Source organism: Hesperophylax consimilis, chromosome 10, assembly GCF_061612785.1.
Source record: "Hesperophylax consimilis isolate HC1 chromosome 10, BYU_Hcon_1.0, whole genome shotgun sequence".
NCBI classification, from domain to species: domain Eukaryota; kingdom Metazoa; phylum Arthropoda; class Insecta; order Trichoptera; family Limnephilidae; genus Hesperophylax; species Hesperophylax consimilis.
Window position 1 is genome coordinate 14,828,142 of NC_142845.1, and position 17,559 is coordinate 14,845,700.

A 17,559-nucleotide genomic window follows, 5' to 3' on the forward strand; every position below is an offset into this window, starting at 1 on the left:
TTTATCTTTAAGAACGTTGAATATAACCAAAACTAGTTGACAGAATGTATTAATTCTAACAAAGTGGTTAAAAACAAAATAACTTTTCATTTAATGAAAATGTCAAGTCAGAGAGTGATTGCTTTGTTTAATAATTATATACCATTCTATATAAATACTTTGGAAGATAAAAAAAAAATCTATGCACAATAATGCACTGACCGGTTATGGACCGGTCGGTGGCCGAGTTGACATCGCGCTTAGGTCCAACTCAGGCGTAGTGTGTTCAATTCCTCGGCTGGCTACGTCCTCCATCACAACACAAGCAACATTTTCAGCTTACTGTGGTGGTAGTAGGAGATTTTCAAATATTGTCAGGTTATTCGTAACCCGGGAATGTTTGTCTTTCTTTTTAAGAAAAAAATAATAATAATAAAAATGCATACGTTTCCCGTTTTTGGTTATGTAGGACCTATTCAGTATTTCAAAAACAAAAATAAAAGAAATTAAAATCATTTTGTGTTATTTATTAATTATTTTCCTGATTCAGCCCTTATTCAGCTTATACAAGAAGCCGTAGATATTCATTTATTTAGGGCTTTGTGGTCCATCCACCATCTTACAACACCTCTGACACAACATCTCCGTGGTTTTGCTTATGACTTTGAACGCGTTTTCGTGATGAATAACAATCGTTTGTGTTTGAGATAATAACTCACTGAACTTTTAACCACCTAAGACTGTAGCTTAAGTTAAAATAGCACTTCCACTGTTTGCTTTATATTATGATTTGTGTTATTAAGTATAGACGCGGTTTACAATACGGTTTATATGTAAGACTTGACCATAGAGATGAGTCAACAACTCTACCAACCTCGCCAAATGCTGACTGGGAAGGACTGACATTTATTTCGTTTATTAACTGCTGTAATGTCATCCAATTTCAGAAAAAAATGCGTGTCTGCGCACGTGTGTGTGCGTGAGTGTCAATAATTGATAGAATGGTTTGTCATCGACAACGAGTCTATCTGCCGAGTTTCAGCTCGATCGGATGTCGGGAAGTGGGCTAATTTCTGCTTCCAAGTTTGCATTCATTCACTATCGAAAACCGTATTTTTAAAAAGCAGCTAGATTATCTGAAAAAACAACAAGCTAAAAAACTAAACCACTTTTATGGAGCTGACATGACGGCTTAAATTTAGAGCTAAATGGAGCTAAATTTGCTCTAAAGGAGCTGATCTGGCAACACTGGACCACCCCAGACTAGACCATAGAAATTAAATCTTAGGATTAGACCGAAATTGACAGAAATAATCTGTGGTATTTCGTCTCTTCGATTACATAAATAATATTGTGCAGTTGTTTTCGTTCGTGATATATTTATAAGAAACACTGCAACGGTAAATGCTAATCTTCGACATCAATAAATAAAATTCTTTTGATTTTCTTTTATCCCCTAATCATATATAACCTCAAAATGATGTTGTGTCAAACAGAAATGTCAATGTATTCTTTCTTTTCCTGAAGATGCTGCGCACTGCTGCAGTTGCCTTAGGCAACAGTGTTGAGGCGGCCGCCTTCGGCTCTTTGAAGGGAATATGCGCCCCATTGGCAATTCAAAAGCGGGAGATTCATTTGCCTGCACCCGAAAAAAATGAGAACCGCAAGTATTCCCCCTTCCAAAACACTTCCAACATGGGCGAATATGCCGTGGCTAGGCTGGACGATTTACTCAATTGGGGCCGAAAGGGTTCCCTGTGGCCCATGACTTTCGGCCTGGCTTGTTGTGCTGTAGAGATGATGCACATCGCTGCCCCGAGATACGATATGGACAGGTACCGACCTTCTATATTATTGTTATAAAGTGACTGAAAGTCAAATTTAGCGACATTAGGATTTAATAAAAACCCTTAACAATATGTTGAACTGATTAGACAACAACCATGCAGGGCACTTTATTAGACAACAACCATGCAGGGCACTTTATTTAGACAACCATGCAGGGCACTTTATTTTGACAACAACCATGCAGGACATTTTATTAGACAGCAACCATGTAGAGCACTTTATTTTACTTAAATTATAGAGGTTGTGATGTAAAAAAACGACTAAGACATTGCACAAAACCATAACAACATTTATACAAAGAAACTTCGAATACTTTGTGCCAAATGTATTTCTGTATTTCCAAGAACTTTTATATTATATCCTTATAGTTGACCAATACGGTACTCACTCGGCAATCCGCCGTTCGTTTATCCGTCAACTGTTATAATCCGCCGTTATTTTTACTAGTTGAAAGAACTAAATCAAGCTCTATAAGTATGTATTCATATGTCAAATTCAATAGTCCGCCTCTTGCCTAGACTCAAGCGTTCTTCGTGGTTCTTGAAAGTGTCAGTGGCATACATCGATCATTGCTGATATTTTACACCAAAAGGCACTGTTCTTTTTAGAGAAAATTCATTGAAAAACGAATTTCGCCCCAGCGAAGTCTGGTTAAGTAAATTCAAAGGAAAATTTTTTGTTAAGCAACTTTAATAGTTTACCTGTAAGAGAGTGAAATTCTGAGAGAAGAAAGTGTTCAAAAGAATCAATTTTTTTTGCCTCAAAAATCCCATTTTTTTATTGTATTGTAAAAGATCAAACTTTGTTCAAAAGATATGAGTATATAATATCAAAATAGCTGAATTAATCAGATGTCAATAAAAAAATGATATTGTTTATTTATTTAATTTCTACATTATAAATATACCATAAACTAATATTTATTTATTTCCACAAACACCGCCGTACAATGTACGTCCATACTCCTATACGCATATTTTTTTATGGATGTAAAAAGTTTCACTCAAAAAAACACTTAGTTTAGATAGGAAAAATATGCAAACCAAACACAAATTAGATTAGCCAAAAATATCTACACAAATGGAGTTCGTGCTCGGCCGAATGAGGATAGAAGTTGAGTAAAGTGTCGGCCAACTGGATGAAAAATGTATACCGAACAGGGTCCAGCATGGCCTGGTTATAAATAAACATAGTTTAATTTGCAATATAAGTATAATAACAATGCAAGTTGCAAGTACAAATTTCACAGTAAAAACTGTTTTTATGAAATATCTGTTCCCATTTTTAGAATATTTATATGTATATTATTATATGTATGCACTACAATTTGCCGCTTTCACTAATTGGACTCTTGCCCGGTTTTTGAGGTGGCGGATTATTGAGAAAGCACTGTACTCTTGATCAACTCTTATTTTTCTGATTATTATGCAAATGTTATTGAATAAGTTAAAGATAAAATAAAAAAAATTGTAAACTCGCCTGTCTCAACACAGAATATTCTTACTGAGATAGGCATGGTATGAAATTTGTATACTAGGTATGTTTTTATTGTTTGTTTTTGGGGTGTTATGCCGTGTTGCGCTAACTCCTTCTTTAGCCGACGTTTCGGACAGCGTTGCAGTGTCCATCATCAGGGCAGATCCGGTAGATCCGAAGATGTGTGAATCTTCGGATCTACCGGATCTGCCCTGATGATGGACACTGCAACGCTGTCCGAAACGTCGGCTAAAGAAGGAGTTAGCGCAACACGGCATAACACCCCAAAAACAAACAATAAAAATGCTTTTGGCCGTGAGAATCTAAAAACTTACCTAGGTATGTTTTGTACTAATAAATACATAAATAAAATAAACTTTCCCAGGTACGGTGTGGTGTTCCGAGCCTCCCCCCGCCAGTCCGACGTGATGATAGTGGCGGGAACATTGACCAACAAGATGGCCCCCGCGCTGAGGAAGGTCTACGACCAGATGCCTGACCCTCGCTGGGTCATCTCCATGGGCAGCTGCGCCAACGGAGGAGGATACTACCACTATTCATATTCTGTTGTCAGGTATTCATTGGCTTATTACTAAACTTCTGTCTGTGTTCATTCTGTACCACTTGACAAGGTCCTCTCCAAGCTGCTCAATACCATTGGTATGTATATAAGGGCTGTTCGGAAATTAACCATTGTTTGGTTATCAATAAAACACGCTTCGATACAAATATTGTATTACATACCTCTTAAAACTATAGATTTCCACTACTCCTTCAACACAGTCGCCATTTGAATTCAAACACTTGTCAGCATTTCACTAATTTGCAAATTCCTTCTGCATAAAACTCAGCCGCCCGCCAGCGTTTTGAAGATCTTCATCATCATCATCGAAGTGCTTGTTCTGACAAATGGAATTTAGAACCCAAATGAATTTATCTACCTTTGCGAAGAAGTTAAATCAAACTCCAGAAGTAATTGTTTTCTGCTCTGCTGTACATTTGTCATTCCAATAACACAAAAGATTACAGTCTTTGTTTATACATTGAAAAAACTACCAAAAGGGATTGATGAATTTTTTGAAACAATCAATAATTGTAGACCAGCATTAAGTAACCATTATTTTCTTTCTCACTTCCTTTTATTTTTATGCAATATGTTTGTGTTAATCTTTAGGAGAGTATGGCCGTACCATGTACATTCGTAAAAAAAATATGCATAAAGGAGTATGGACGTACACTATTCAGAGGTACAAATCATCCTATTAATAATATGAATTACCCTCAATGCTTCGCTATTGCCAATTCTTTCTCGGGCGTCTCCGTCTCCTTCCACCATTCACTACTGTATACCGCAATGTTACTGTTACAAAACTACATTACATCGACTTTAATTCCACTCGGAGCAGAAATATTGCGTAAAGTATACCTCGGGCGTCCACGAACTCTCCTACCATTCAGACCACCCTCTAAAGACTCCCGACACTAATAATTTCGAGTTTTACGAGCACAAACATACGCAGGCAGAATTTTTATATATTAGGATTAATAATAATAGTTTTAAATATATATATTTTTAATGTATGTTTAATATCTGATTAATTCCATTATTTTGATATTATATACTTATTTTTTGAACAAAGTTTGTTTTTTTATACATAATAATACATACTTAGAATACAATTTTTAAAAATTGGAATAGTTGAGGTAAAAAAATCTCACTCATTTAAAACCTTTCTGCTATCAAAAACTCACTCTCTTAGAGGTTAAAAATCTGAAATGAAAGGGTTAGGTTAGGTTAATCCTAGTATTTACCATAGTGAGGTGGTAAAAGTCTGATAAAAACCTGTTAACCAATTGAGTAATGGAGATCTGGAAATCTGGATTTCACTAACTAGTTATTATTCGCTTTTGCGAAAAACTGTTTTGAAACGCAGTGAATTTAAAAACAATTTTTATTTTACATTTATATTTACTTTCCTACTATTATTTACTATATTTTGAACACTTTTAACACAAAACAATTTACAACCCCACAAATCAATTCTATCAACTTTGCAGTATCATTCTCATTGGATTGAACTAAAATAATAATATTTTTCTTCCAGGGGATGTGACCGCATTATCCCAGTGGACATCTATGTCCCCGGTTGTCCTCCTAGCGCTGAGGCCCTCATGTACGGAGTCCTCCAACTTCAAAAGAAAATTAAGCGAATGAAGACCGTGCAGATTTGGTACAGAAAGTAGTTGCCATTTTGTATGATGACTTGTTAATTAAACTGTAAATTATTTACTTCTGATATTTTATTACTCTCTGTTGTGTTGCTATGTGAATCTTAAACAAATTAACAAATGTACATAAAAATGTAGTTCATATTCAACAATGGTATTAGTTTAATTATTTCCTCTAGGGGCTGTAGGAGCAAATGAAATTAGATAATTATCATTGAATAAAGTTTTTGATTTTAATTCCTGTAGGAAGTAAAAATAATCCCACCAAATATAATAGTTCCCTCTTTAAAATGATTTAAGTTGGGAAGTACATTGCTATTAAGATCTAGTCACTAAATATAAAAGTTTGTCTGAAAACTATTGCTGATAGGTTAAGATCCTTGGCTACAGATCCAAATAATGTGTGTTCAAAACCTGGCATGTGCAAAAGTTTTTAAAATTTGTATGTATTATTTCATATAAAATAAAACACTGTGTTCCACGCTCGTAATGCGAACCTTTAGGAGTGATAATTCTTAACCCTTTTACACCCGCCATATTGTTTCCACACATATAAAATATGTAATGCTTGATAATAACTCAGAAAATTATTTGAAAATTTTTGGCGTATAATTTTTTTTTTTTTTTTTTTTAATTTTTCTATGTTAATTTGGATTAACATTGGGCGTCAGAGGGTATTTTTTAAATAGTAACGTAAAATAAACATAACACAAAAGTAATACAAATAACTGTTTCATGTCAAAAATGCACATTGACAATGTAGTGATAATCTCTAAGGTACAAACAAATAACATTTTAACTAAAATTCATTCATAAATAAAGAATTAAACTGTTGTTATTATTATAGAACACATCTTAATGCATTAAAATATTTGTAATTCGAGTATAAAATATTGATATCTCACCTTAAATTAAGTAATCAATGACGGCAGAAATTCGATGAAACTCACAATCAGCAGATGTCAAAATATTTATCGTTGTTGTGGCGGGAATAAGGATTTTAACCGAGCGGAAAAAATAGACGCTACAGAAAAGACTACAAACTATAAGAAAACGACAACGTGGCTTTTCTAAATCGCTACAGTTACGGTAAAAAAATTCACAAAGTTCGTGTTAATTTGAATTAACACTGGGGCTGAAAGGGTTAAAGAACTTTGCAAAAAATGTAGACACTTTTTTTCATTAGTGCTGAAATAAAAAAAGGTTGTGATAAATTTCTTATTTTTGTGTGGTTTGCAAAGTGTTTTTATAAACACATCTTTTTAAATGATTGTTTTTTCCCACTCGGTTAGTCATTCTATTTAAGATTTAAAATGTGAGGGTGGCCATTTTGTTATCTGAACATTTGCATTACTCACAAAAGTAAAGCTACCAATACACTGGACAATTTTATTTCTATAATTAGAATTGCTTTGTTAAAATACTTTATTAAGATTTTTTTTTAGATTATCATGAATGAACCCCTCAAAGTTTCGTGGTAGGAGCATGTATAGTATATTTGCCGTCACTCGTGGTGAATGTAGTATTAGTAGATAGCAATATGGTCCTTGTCAAAACAACCATTCAGAATAGAGACGTTGCTTGAAAGGCTTTAGCCGTGTTTAGTGACCAGATCTGAATAACCAAATACTTCCCAACCTTATTCTTACCCATCTCTTTCCCTTCCCCACTTCCCACAGCCTCGCAACATACCCCAAATGGGGATGTAATAAGAGACGAGCACAAAATGGCTAAAGAGAAAAAATCTAAATTTTTTAAATCATTTTTACTTTGATTTGTAATAATAATTTGCAGTGGTAATTTTCGAATAATTATTGTTGACCCTTTCGGTGGATGCAATTTAGTTTAAAATACACCAGGAGCACATAATGATTTATTTATTGACGCCCTATTGGGCTTTTAACCCTTTGCACGCGGCCGTATCAACTGTTGTTACGGCAAAAAGTCCATACTCACACGCGGCTGTATCAACAGTTGATACGGAAACTTTGAATGCCGATATTCCAGCGGTCTTTTGACATAAATTTATTTCCCGCTCGCTTGAACATTCGTAGAACTATCACGATGCTGACATCTACAAGAATTTCTCGAAAATAAAATTGTATTTCATTAAAAAACATCGATAATCAAGTGAGCCTCTTTGCGCCTTCGAGTGCTATAGTTTACAATTCTGCCAACGGATGGCGTTAGTTCAATTTTGTTTTTATATTAAGTGACATAAAATTTAAGTGTCCAGTTTTAGAAAAAGTTTTCATAACAAAAAATGATAAGTGCTCATGATGTCCCACTTGTGTCTATCAACGCAGTGGCCTAAGTACACACATGCCGAGTGAATGGCGGGACCACATTCAAAATATATGGTACGTCTTTGTATGAAATTTTATGTTTTTGTTTTTATAAACATCTAAGAGTGTTGACACACGAGGATTTGTTATCATATTGTGGAGAATAATCTGTTCTGTCTATATAGTCCAATAAATCATGCCAGAATGCTATAATTTGAAATTTAATTGCGTGCATAGGTATTTGAAAATATGTACCGCGTACAGGTATAGATAAAACGGAGCAAATTAACGCGTTCAAAAGGTTAAGTACATAACAATTACAAATTTCATTTTTAACAACAGTATAAAACAAACAATAGAAAATCGAAATAAAATATAATAATTTCTCATACGTTATTTACATTTAAAAAGTGGTGGACTAATTTGGCTTTAAATGTATTGAAGTTTAAATTAAATATGTCAGCGACATCACTTAGTTCTTTGCCCAACCTATGTATTCTTTCTAACACAGAATTCGTAGCGAAGTTATTGTTGTAGAATAAAATATTCCGTCTAGTATATTTTGGAGGTATATGTAAAGATAGCAAATTTATAGTGTCAGGGCAGTCCAACCTTGAATGAACAATTTTAAATAATAAAAAGAGATGAAATATTTTTCGCCTTTCAGATAATTTCGATAAGTTAAGTTTACTGCGTAAATTGACATAATTGATTTCAATAATAGGAACAGGGCCGGTTTTAGTACTATCAGCGCCCTGGGCGAGATTTTTACGGCCCCCCCTAACTGCAATTCAATTCCATACGAAAAAAGGCAATGGGTATAATGGAATAACCGTTTAAAAAAAACTATTTATTTAAAAAAACTTCACTTTTCTAGCCTTTCTATCGGCGAACTCTTTTATAAGGTTATCAAAATCGATATTTTCAGCAATTTCATTTTCGATTGACAAAGTTGCCAAGTTTGTCAATCTAGATTGTGATATTGTCGATCGCAGATAGGTTTTAATCAGCTTAAGCTTATAAAAACTCCTCTCCCCACTAGCAACCGTTACAGGTATAGTCAATAATATACGCAATACTATCCACACATTTGGATACAGTTCTTGTAGGTTGCGATCTTTGATAAAATTTAAAACATAAGCAGGGGTAACCACATTCTGATTAGGCAAAAAAGATTTCAGGCTTACGAGTTCATCACACAACATACAACCATCTACATCAGATTTAGAGTCTACAATTAATTTCAATTGGAGATTACCACAGAGTTTGACAAGGTCGGGTTTTTCCGGAATCTGTTTTATATTGTACAAAAAAGACCAAGATTCCGAGTACTCATTTAACTGTTCAAATCTTTCATTAACTGAAATTAATGTAGTGTCCAAGAGAGAGTTGAAAAATTCAACCTCAAATTTTTTTTCTGGAGAAGTTATAGGCTCGTCGTGGGCAGTTTCACCAGCTTGACGCTTAACAGATCGAATTCTTGTTGTGGCTCTAAACACAGGTTCAATTTCTAGTTCTTCAGCCAATCCCTTCGCAGTTAAAATGGCGCTTTTAAAGCCAGTATTTCTATATTCTTCCAAGTACATTTACTGATATCCATATCTGTTGATTGTAGAGATTTACTAACGACATTAATTTGAAAAAGTATGTCATACCAAACAACCAACGAAACTATGAAGCTGAAATCTTTTAACTGTTCGGCTAGAGTAGTAGCCTCATGAGAGACTTGAACATCAGTTTTCTGAGTTTCAATAGCCAAAGTAATTAAAGCGTCATGGATGGCACTAATTTGATAACGGACTGCTTTAACACTGTTTATTCTTGCTTCCCAACGTGTGTCACTGAGCTTTTTTATAGTATATAATCCCAAATGATCGGTTAGAATTTTCCATCGATGAACAGAAGCTGAAAACAATGTGAACAACCTCTGAAGTACCCCAAACAAAGTGACTGATTTTACGGATGACTTAGCGGCATCGCATAGTACGAGATTGTAGCTATGACAACCACAAGGTACATAAACAGCTAAGGGATTTATGTCCAGAATCCTCCTTTGAACCCCAATATTTTTCCCTTTCATATTCGCTCCGTTGTCATAACCCTGACCCCTACAGTCGTTCAATTCCAGTCCGTGTTTATTTAAAACATCAATAATAACTTCAGTCAGTTTTTCACCAGTCGACTCATTTACAGGTATAAATTCTATGAAATGCTCTTTTACTGATACTTTATCATCATCTGATGATAAATCAACAAATCATATTGTCAGTGAAAGTTGTTCTACATGACTAATGTCCGGAGTACAGTCAGCTATAATAGAATAATATTTTGATTTCTTTGCGCGAGATATGATTTCTGACGTTATTTCTTCACCGATCAACTCTATTAATTCATTTTGAATGTCTTTTCCGCAGTAGTGGTCTGAAACATCACCCTTCATAGCTAATCGCAAGTGCTCCTGCATAACTGGATCAAATTTGGCTAGTAGTTGTACTAAGCCCAAGAACTTTCCGTTATTTGGCGTATATAGTTTGTCAGAAGTACCTCTAAACGCCATATTGTTTTCAGCTAAGTAAAGTGTAATATGCATCAATCTAGACAAAACATTATTCCATCTGGTAGTTTCCTTTCTAATCAAATGTTGCTCTTGGCAATCTATTGTTTTTCCTGTTTTTAATCGTAGTTCAGTATCAACCCATGAAAGGTAAAACTTCTTGTGTGAAGTGCTATTCTCATGATTTTTTAACATTTCAGACAAGTGTTTCCAGTTGTTATATCCTTCAGATACTAAACTCGACGTTGAACTATATTTGATTGAGATTGCAACCATAACAATTTTTTCCTTATATTTAGGGAATTTACGAGTAAGTAGTTAAGTAGGCCTCGTTCAAAGAACGAGGGATATAAAGGGGCGCGCCGGGCGCCTGTGGCGCCCCTTTAAATCCGGCGCCCTGGGCGGTCGCCCAACCGCGCCCTACCCTAACGCCGCTACTGAATAGGAATACCAATTTTGAAATTAATAAAAGGTAAAAATTTATTTGGAATTTTTTCAATTTGTAAATAATGAGTGTTGAAATGAGGACACCAAATGGTTGAATTGTATTCAACCTGACTTCTAACCAGAGACGTGTATAGTAATTTTATAGTTTTTATGTTATTAAAGTCTAGCAATTCTGAGAATAAATCCAAGCATTTGTAATCCCTTACTGGTAATGCTATTAATGTGATTCAAGAAGCGTAATCTGGAGTCAAAGATAACTCCAAGGTCATTGAATTCAAAGACTCTTTTTAGATTTGCATTGTTAATTGAGTAGTCGAATAATAAAGGGGTTTTAGGTCTATGGAAACTGATCGTTTGGCATTTGTTGATATTAAGATCTAATTTGTTTACAATGCACCATTCATAAAGTTTATTTAAGTTCATTTGTAGAGTTAAACAATCAGAAGAATTACCGATCGATTTAAACATCTTTAGATCGTCGGCGAATAGAAGAAAGTGAATATTATCGAAAATTAGTGAAATGTCATTAATAAATAGTAGGAAAAGAATTGGTCCTAGGTGGGAACCTTGGGGGACCCCACTTAAGGCAAAAAAAGTGTAAGAAGTTGTGGAGGTAATTTTTACAGATAATTTTCTGTATGATAAGTAACTTCTAAGCCATTCGAGAAAGTTGCCGCTTATTCCCAAGTGTTCTAATTTTTCCATTAAAATGCGATGAGAAACAGTATCAAAGGCTTTACTAAAGTCACTATAAATTGTATCAACTTGAAGACCCTTGGACAGCGCATTAGAAATAAAATTTTCGTAAAGCAATAAGTTAGATGACGTAGATCTGTCTGGCATAAAACCATGTTGAAATGTTGATACAATTGGTTAAATTTGATGTATGATTTTACTTAATATAATCTTTTCTAAAAGTTTAGGTAGTGATGACATAATACATATGGGTCTATAATTTTCAATTTGACATTTATCTCCTTTTTTAAAAATAGGTGTATAAAGCTACTTTTCCAAATTTCAGGAAAACAACCTGTAGAATGTAGATAAGGATAAATTGAAAATTACAGTAATAGGAAGAGCTAGAACATGAATACAGTTTTTAAGTAATATTGAGGGAATCATATCTGGCCCCGAATTCGACCTGATATCCAGCTATTTGATAAAAGTCACAACATCATTTACTACCACATGGATGTTATGCAAATTGAGTGAGCTTTCGGTAAATTGAGGTTTATCAGATAATATGTTGTCACTGTCTTCAACATATACACTCTTGAAGAAATCTGCAAATAAATTTACAGTATCGTTTTTGTCATGACCCACTTTTTTTTACGAAAGGAGTTAGCGTAATTCCAAAATTTATTAATATTTGTTAAAATAGAATTTTCAACATTGTTGGTGTGAACCATACTTTCGATTTCCTAGTAATCTTTACGCAGAATAGAGAATGCGATATAATTATCTAGCGTTCTATTTATTTCATAACGTTGGTGGGCAATTTTTTTATCGTACGTTAGATTAATTAGTTCAGAAACGAACCATTTAGGGAATTTAGAAGTGTAATATTTTTGTAGGGGTACAAAGCTATCGATTGCTTGATAAAATACATTGTAAAGGTATTCTAAGGCCTCATTTAAACTTGAGCTTTTACAAGTGAGATCATAAGCCCAATTATAAGTAGATAAAAATTCTATAATCTTTGGGTAATCTGCTTTTTCAAAATTGCGCTTGACAATCGTGGGGTCAATTACCATAACATAAGTATTGAGGTAATTGATTATTAGAGGGGGGTGGTATTTATCGATTGGAAGAATCATTTCATCAGAGGCATACACATTAACACTAGAAGAATTTGTAAAGACAAGATCGAGAATTGATGTTGGACACATGGTTTTTCTGATGCAGATTTAAAAAGTTCGACATTTTTATAATTTTATGGGAGCCATGATTGATGTTGTCCGGACTCGAGGACGCGATGTTCTCAATGTCCCATACAATATTTGGAAGGTTGTAGTCACCCATCAGAATAAATGTACCATCAGGAAATTTTCTTCGCATAGTTTCAACTTCAAGGTGGTGCTCCTTATATGATGAAGTAATACAAATATATCAATGAGAAATCCACTTTTGAGTGCTATGTTCCCCGATTGTGGCCTTAAAGAGTCGACTAGGTGGGAATGCGGTGCAGACCACCAAATATTCCTTCCCACATGAGGCCCTAGACTGGCTCGCAGATCTAGGTGTTCCCCTCTGACCCACCTTCAACGAAAGAACAAAAACATTGTTGGATAGATGTTAAAATAGTACTAAATATATATATAAATATTGACACCTGTCATGTAGGTGTAAAATACAAGGAGCACATAAATTGGCGTTTTAACCAAAGCCGAGTTTCGAACCCAAGCCAGCTACCCGGGCCAGAACCAAGGTGCTTGCTGATCTATCCCTGTGGTCGTCTAGCTCTATCATGGTTGCTCTGAAGGCATGGACGATAAGTAGAGATGGCAAAATTTCGTTTTAACTAAAAATGCGAAAAAATATTTATGTTTCGAAAATAGGGCATTTATAAGTTTTCTTTGCGTTTCAAGGCATTTGAAAGTGTTTCCAGTGATTTCTGTTTCGCGAATTAACGCGAAAAACGTGATTTTGGGCGTATTTCATCTAAATTATTCTATTTAGCGAAATAGGCGCGAATTTCCCGAAAATACCGGGTATTAAAATAATATGTGAGAATTTCAAAAAATCGATATTTACATTACGATTTTTTATAATTTTGTTACTATTTTATGTGTAAATATTTAATATTTTTGTACTGTAGGCTAAAATTGCTTTTTGACATTACACAAATTGTGCGAAATAAATGACGCCTATTGATGTTAATCGCAATCTGCATTTCTTGTGTTTTTTGTTCGACCCGTACTTAGAGTTTCCTTCCTTATTAATTTAATATTAAAATTAATTATTTATAATCTTTCACATGGAAATACTTGCAAATGAAGGTTAAACATATATTTTACCAAAAATACTTAAAATATATGCTAAAAACATTCAGGAAATACATTTTTTTCTATTTTGCTACAAAACGCTAAATTATGCCTCAAAATGCTATAAAACGCTAAATTTCCAATTGTTAATGCTAAAAAATCTGAAAATTAATGCTAAATTTTGCCATCTCTAACGATAAGCTATGTTTTGTAGAGTATGTTACCGGGCTTGCCAGCTGGGATAGGAGAATGTTGGGAATTAATAAATACACTGTAGTTATATTTGAACGTTTCTACTTTATATAGAAACAATATAGGTACATAATTATAGTTTTAAGACCCTTTCTCAAAGGATCGAACACTGAAAAAATGGCTCTTTCACAAAAAAAGAACCTTTAGAGTCCACATTTTCATATTTATCTACAAAAATCACTTTTATTTCTTAGATAACAATACACAATTATATCAAATTATCTACAAAAATGAGTTTGGCTTTTTATTTTGCATTTCATTCGTCGGTGAATTGATCAAGAGGAGACTTGTTGGTTTGGAGAACTTTACAAGACACATACTCGGGTAGTGTTATTTTACAAGCAGTTCCCTACAAAGCGACTCAAATACAGCAGGTGATCTGCGCCCATCCATTCAAACACTCCTCACATTCCTGGGACATAAACATTCAAAATTCTACACACATAAAATACAAAATGTCAACAGCTTATAAATTGTGGAAAACATGTGGCTATGAAAAATCTTTATTTTCTATAATTCACATTTCAAAATAAACAATATATTTTCCAATAAACTTTTTTAAACAATAGTGTCAAACAATCAATATTTCAAAAAGAAATATTTTTAGTCAAATTATTAATTCCAGTCAAAAAACATTAATCTTTAAAAAAATATATTTTAGGAAAATAAAGCATAAACATAAAACAATCAATGGTCAAAATAATAACATAATTATTTTAAATTAGTACAATTTAAAATAGAAATACTATAAATATTATAGTTAAAAATGATGGTTTTGGTAGACCAATATGTAGAATAATAATCAGGCAAAATCCTCTTAAGTTTCTGTCATATTTCAAATAATTTAGTTTTGTGAATCATAACTATTATTGTGCATCCTCTGTTTTGGAGTACAACTTATCTATTGAGGATTGAATTTATTTGGTCCCGTGCAAAATGACTTAGGAGGATTTCACTGGAACCAGAAACAACATCAAATCACTTGGAAAGTTTTATTTTGGCCAAAGACAATAAATAATAAATTATGAAACATGAACTATAAACTTAAATTGGTTCGGCAAAGAATATGACAGTCGATGTAAAAATTGACTTGAATTAATAATTGAAAATATAAATTGCATAGCAACGTTATCCATAGACAGATGTTTCCCAATCTCAGCCGCATTACACTTTTGTTTGTGTTTAAATAGTACTAAAATTTCATTTTCTGTTTTATTTCACAAATATGTACAATATCGCTTTTATAAATATACATTATATTGTATTTATTTAAAAATCCCAATATATTAAAGTAGATTGATTGAGCGGGTCCGCAGATTCTCCGTAGCACTTCTTCTAGTGATGAATGTAATGACATAACTTCTGAGAAGTTCTGTTGAACTTGAAATGAAATGGTGATGAGTCTACCCTCGTTGGAGTGAGTGGATATTGATTATGTAGTGATAGTGTCACGTGCCGAGACTGGAGATAAGTACAAAGGTAGGTGTAACTCAAACTGTTTTGTAACCGTCAGATAATTCATTTCTTTCAACCCTAACCATTCAATTTCCTAATTATTGTAATTAAAAATATCTCGTTTTCTTATGGACATTTTTAAAATAATATATATTTACAAAATGGTTAGTATATCCAACAATACAATTCTGATACTTATACTGAACCGCTATAAACACAATTATATCTAGTATAATACACATTGCTTCATATCTTTACTATACGAGAATAAATAGATTTCATAACTAAATTGTATTTATATATTTATATTAGATATTGTTTTCTTATGTATAATATTCACGATGCTAACACTACTAGATCTATGATTAACTTAATGATTTTGTCATGTAAATGAAGATCGATGCTGAAATTGGCGAAAATATAACAAGTGTTCCTCTTATGCATCAATACAAACATCGAGATCTGTTTCTTAATGAAAATAAATTCTTCATTTTGGTATATTCCAAAAAATATCATCTATCAAAAACTATCCGAATTTCTCATACGGCCGCACGCGTTACGTCGCAACGGAGCGACCGTAACTTACAATCTTAGGAAAGCTTTTACAGTCAGACTTATCGGAGGTGCCCGTTTGCTAAATAATACGACGCGCTCAACTAAATACCTGACATTCATAACTTAACGCAAGGAAACTATGTCAAAGCAAATAATAGATGGCATCCAGTTTGTCTCCTCACGGGACTAGGTCGGGGGGCTGGCAGGGTAGGTATCATCGGGGCTCCTCCTTGGGGGGAGGCAGAGGGTGCGGCATGAGGTGGGGCGGTGGCGGACCGGGCCGTGGCTTGAGCTGCGCCGCGTACGCACTCAGCATCTTGGCGCGCTCCTCCTCGGCGCGGAAGGCTGCCTCCACCAGCGGGCTGAAGCGCATTATTGGGTCGTAGGGCCGATAAGGGTCCCAGGGGGGCGGGTAGCCCATGGGCGGCGGCAGCAGGCGCGGCATGGGCGCCAGGCGGTACAGCTCGTCCTTGCGCGCCTCCTCCTTGCCCTGCTCTGCCACTCCATTCCTCAGCGGAGATCTCTCTCTCTGACTCTGGCGCATGCGTTCCATCTCTCTGCGCTCCTTGTCTCTTCGCTGCTGCTCCTGCTCCAGTTGCTGCTGTTGTTGCTGTTGCTGTTGTTGCTGCTGTTTCCTGGCCTTCTCCTCGCGCTCTCTCTTCTCGCGCTCCTCCTTCTCCCTACGCTGCCTCTCCCTCTCCCGCATCTCTCTCTCCCGCTCCCTCTCTCTTTCCCGTTCTCGTTCCCTCTCCCGCTCCCTCTCTTCCTGCTCCCTCCTCTCCAGGGCGCCGGGGTCGGGCTTGAGGGTCCAGGGGCTGGGGCCAGGCGGGCCAGGGAAGGCGCCTACCGACCTTTGGAAACTGTGGAAAAACGTATACATATATAGACACTATAAAAAGTCATTTTCAAAAAAACAAACAATTAATTGAAGCTTGTTAGAATTGAAAGCGATTTAAAGTTAGATAATATGAAAAGCAGATTCATTATTCCAGTGTAGATTTAGATGAGGTGCTATGTAATACGTCAAAGTAACTAACATTGGCAATACGTACCTTCTCCAGGGATCATGTAGTGAGGGCATGGGCCCCCCAAGACCCACGTCTCGTTGGGGAGGAAAGGGGGACAGTCCGAAAGGGGAGGGGCCCGTGGGGTAGCCTCCGCCGTACCGTGCAAATGGTGACATTCCTGAAATCACATAACACGTTGTTAGGTAAGTATTACTTTCAAATCAATAGGTAGTTGACTAAAACATCATTAAAAAATATATCAGTTGGATAAAGACAAAGCAAATGCATATAGAATTGATTTCTGACAAACTTTCAAGTATACTTCAATTCTGTTTGTACAATGAGTATCCAATTAAGTTTTTTGGTATTTGATAAGACGATAACTGCAGGCAGTGGCAGTTTTACACAGGGGACGATCCCCACCAGATATTACCGAAACCCACTAAAAGAAATAAATAGTCAAAGCTTTGTCTACTACATACAAACAC

At 35.0% G+C, this 17,559-nt stretch overlaps 2 protein-coding genes across 3 annotated transcripts in view; one reads left to right on the plus strand and one right to left on the minus strand.

Moving 5' to 3' along the window:
- Positions 1–1,253: 1,253 nt before the first annotated feature.
- On the plus strand, positions 1,254–5,593 carry LOC149420346 (NADH-ubiquinone oxidoreductase 20 kDa subunit-like). The gene is made up of 4 exons (XM_089636101.1): positions 1,254–1,379; positions 1,507–1,814; positions 3,689–3,877; positions 5,409–5,593. Exons 2-4 carry the CDS (start codon positions 1,507–1,509, stop codon positions 5,545–5,547), a joined length of 636 nt encoding a protein of 211 aa, XP_089492227.1. The 5' UTR covers positions 1,254–1,379; the 3' UTR covers positions 5,548–5,593.
- An 8,496-nt stretch (positions 5,594–14,089) lies between these two features.
- The window catches only part of LOC149420347 (uncharacterized), a 486,416-nt gene continuing 482,946 nt past the window's right edge, over positions 14,090–17,559 (minus strand). The window contains exons 15-16 of one of the 2 annotated variants that reach the window (XM_089636629.1): positions 17,102–17,249; positions 14,090–16,924 (exon numbers count right to left, since the gene is read on the minus strand). In XM_089636629.1, coding sequence (XP_089492755.1) covers positions 16,279–16,924; positions 17,102–17,249 — 794 coding nt within the window. In that variant the 3' untranslated portion in view covers positions 14,090–16,278. The remainder of the gene's footprint in view (positions 16,925–17,101; positions 17,250–17,559) is intronic. The other variant, XM_089636628.1, reaches the window with a different exon arrangement.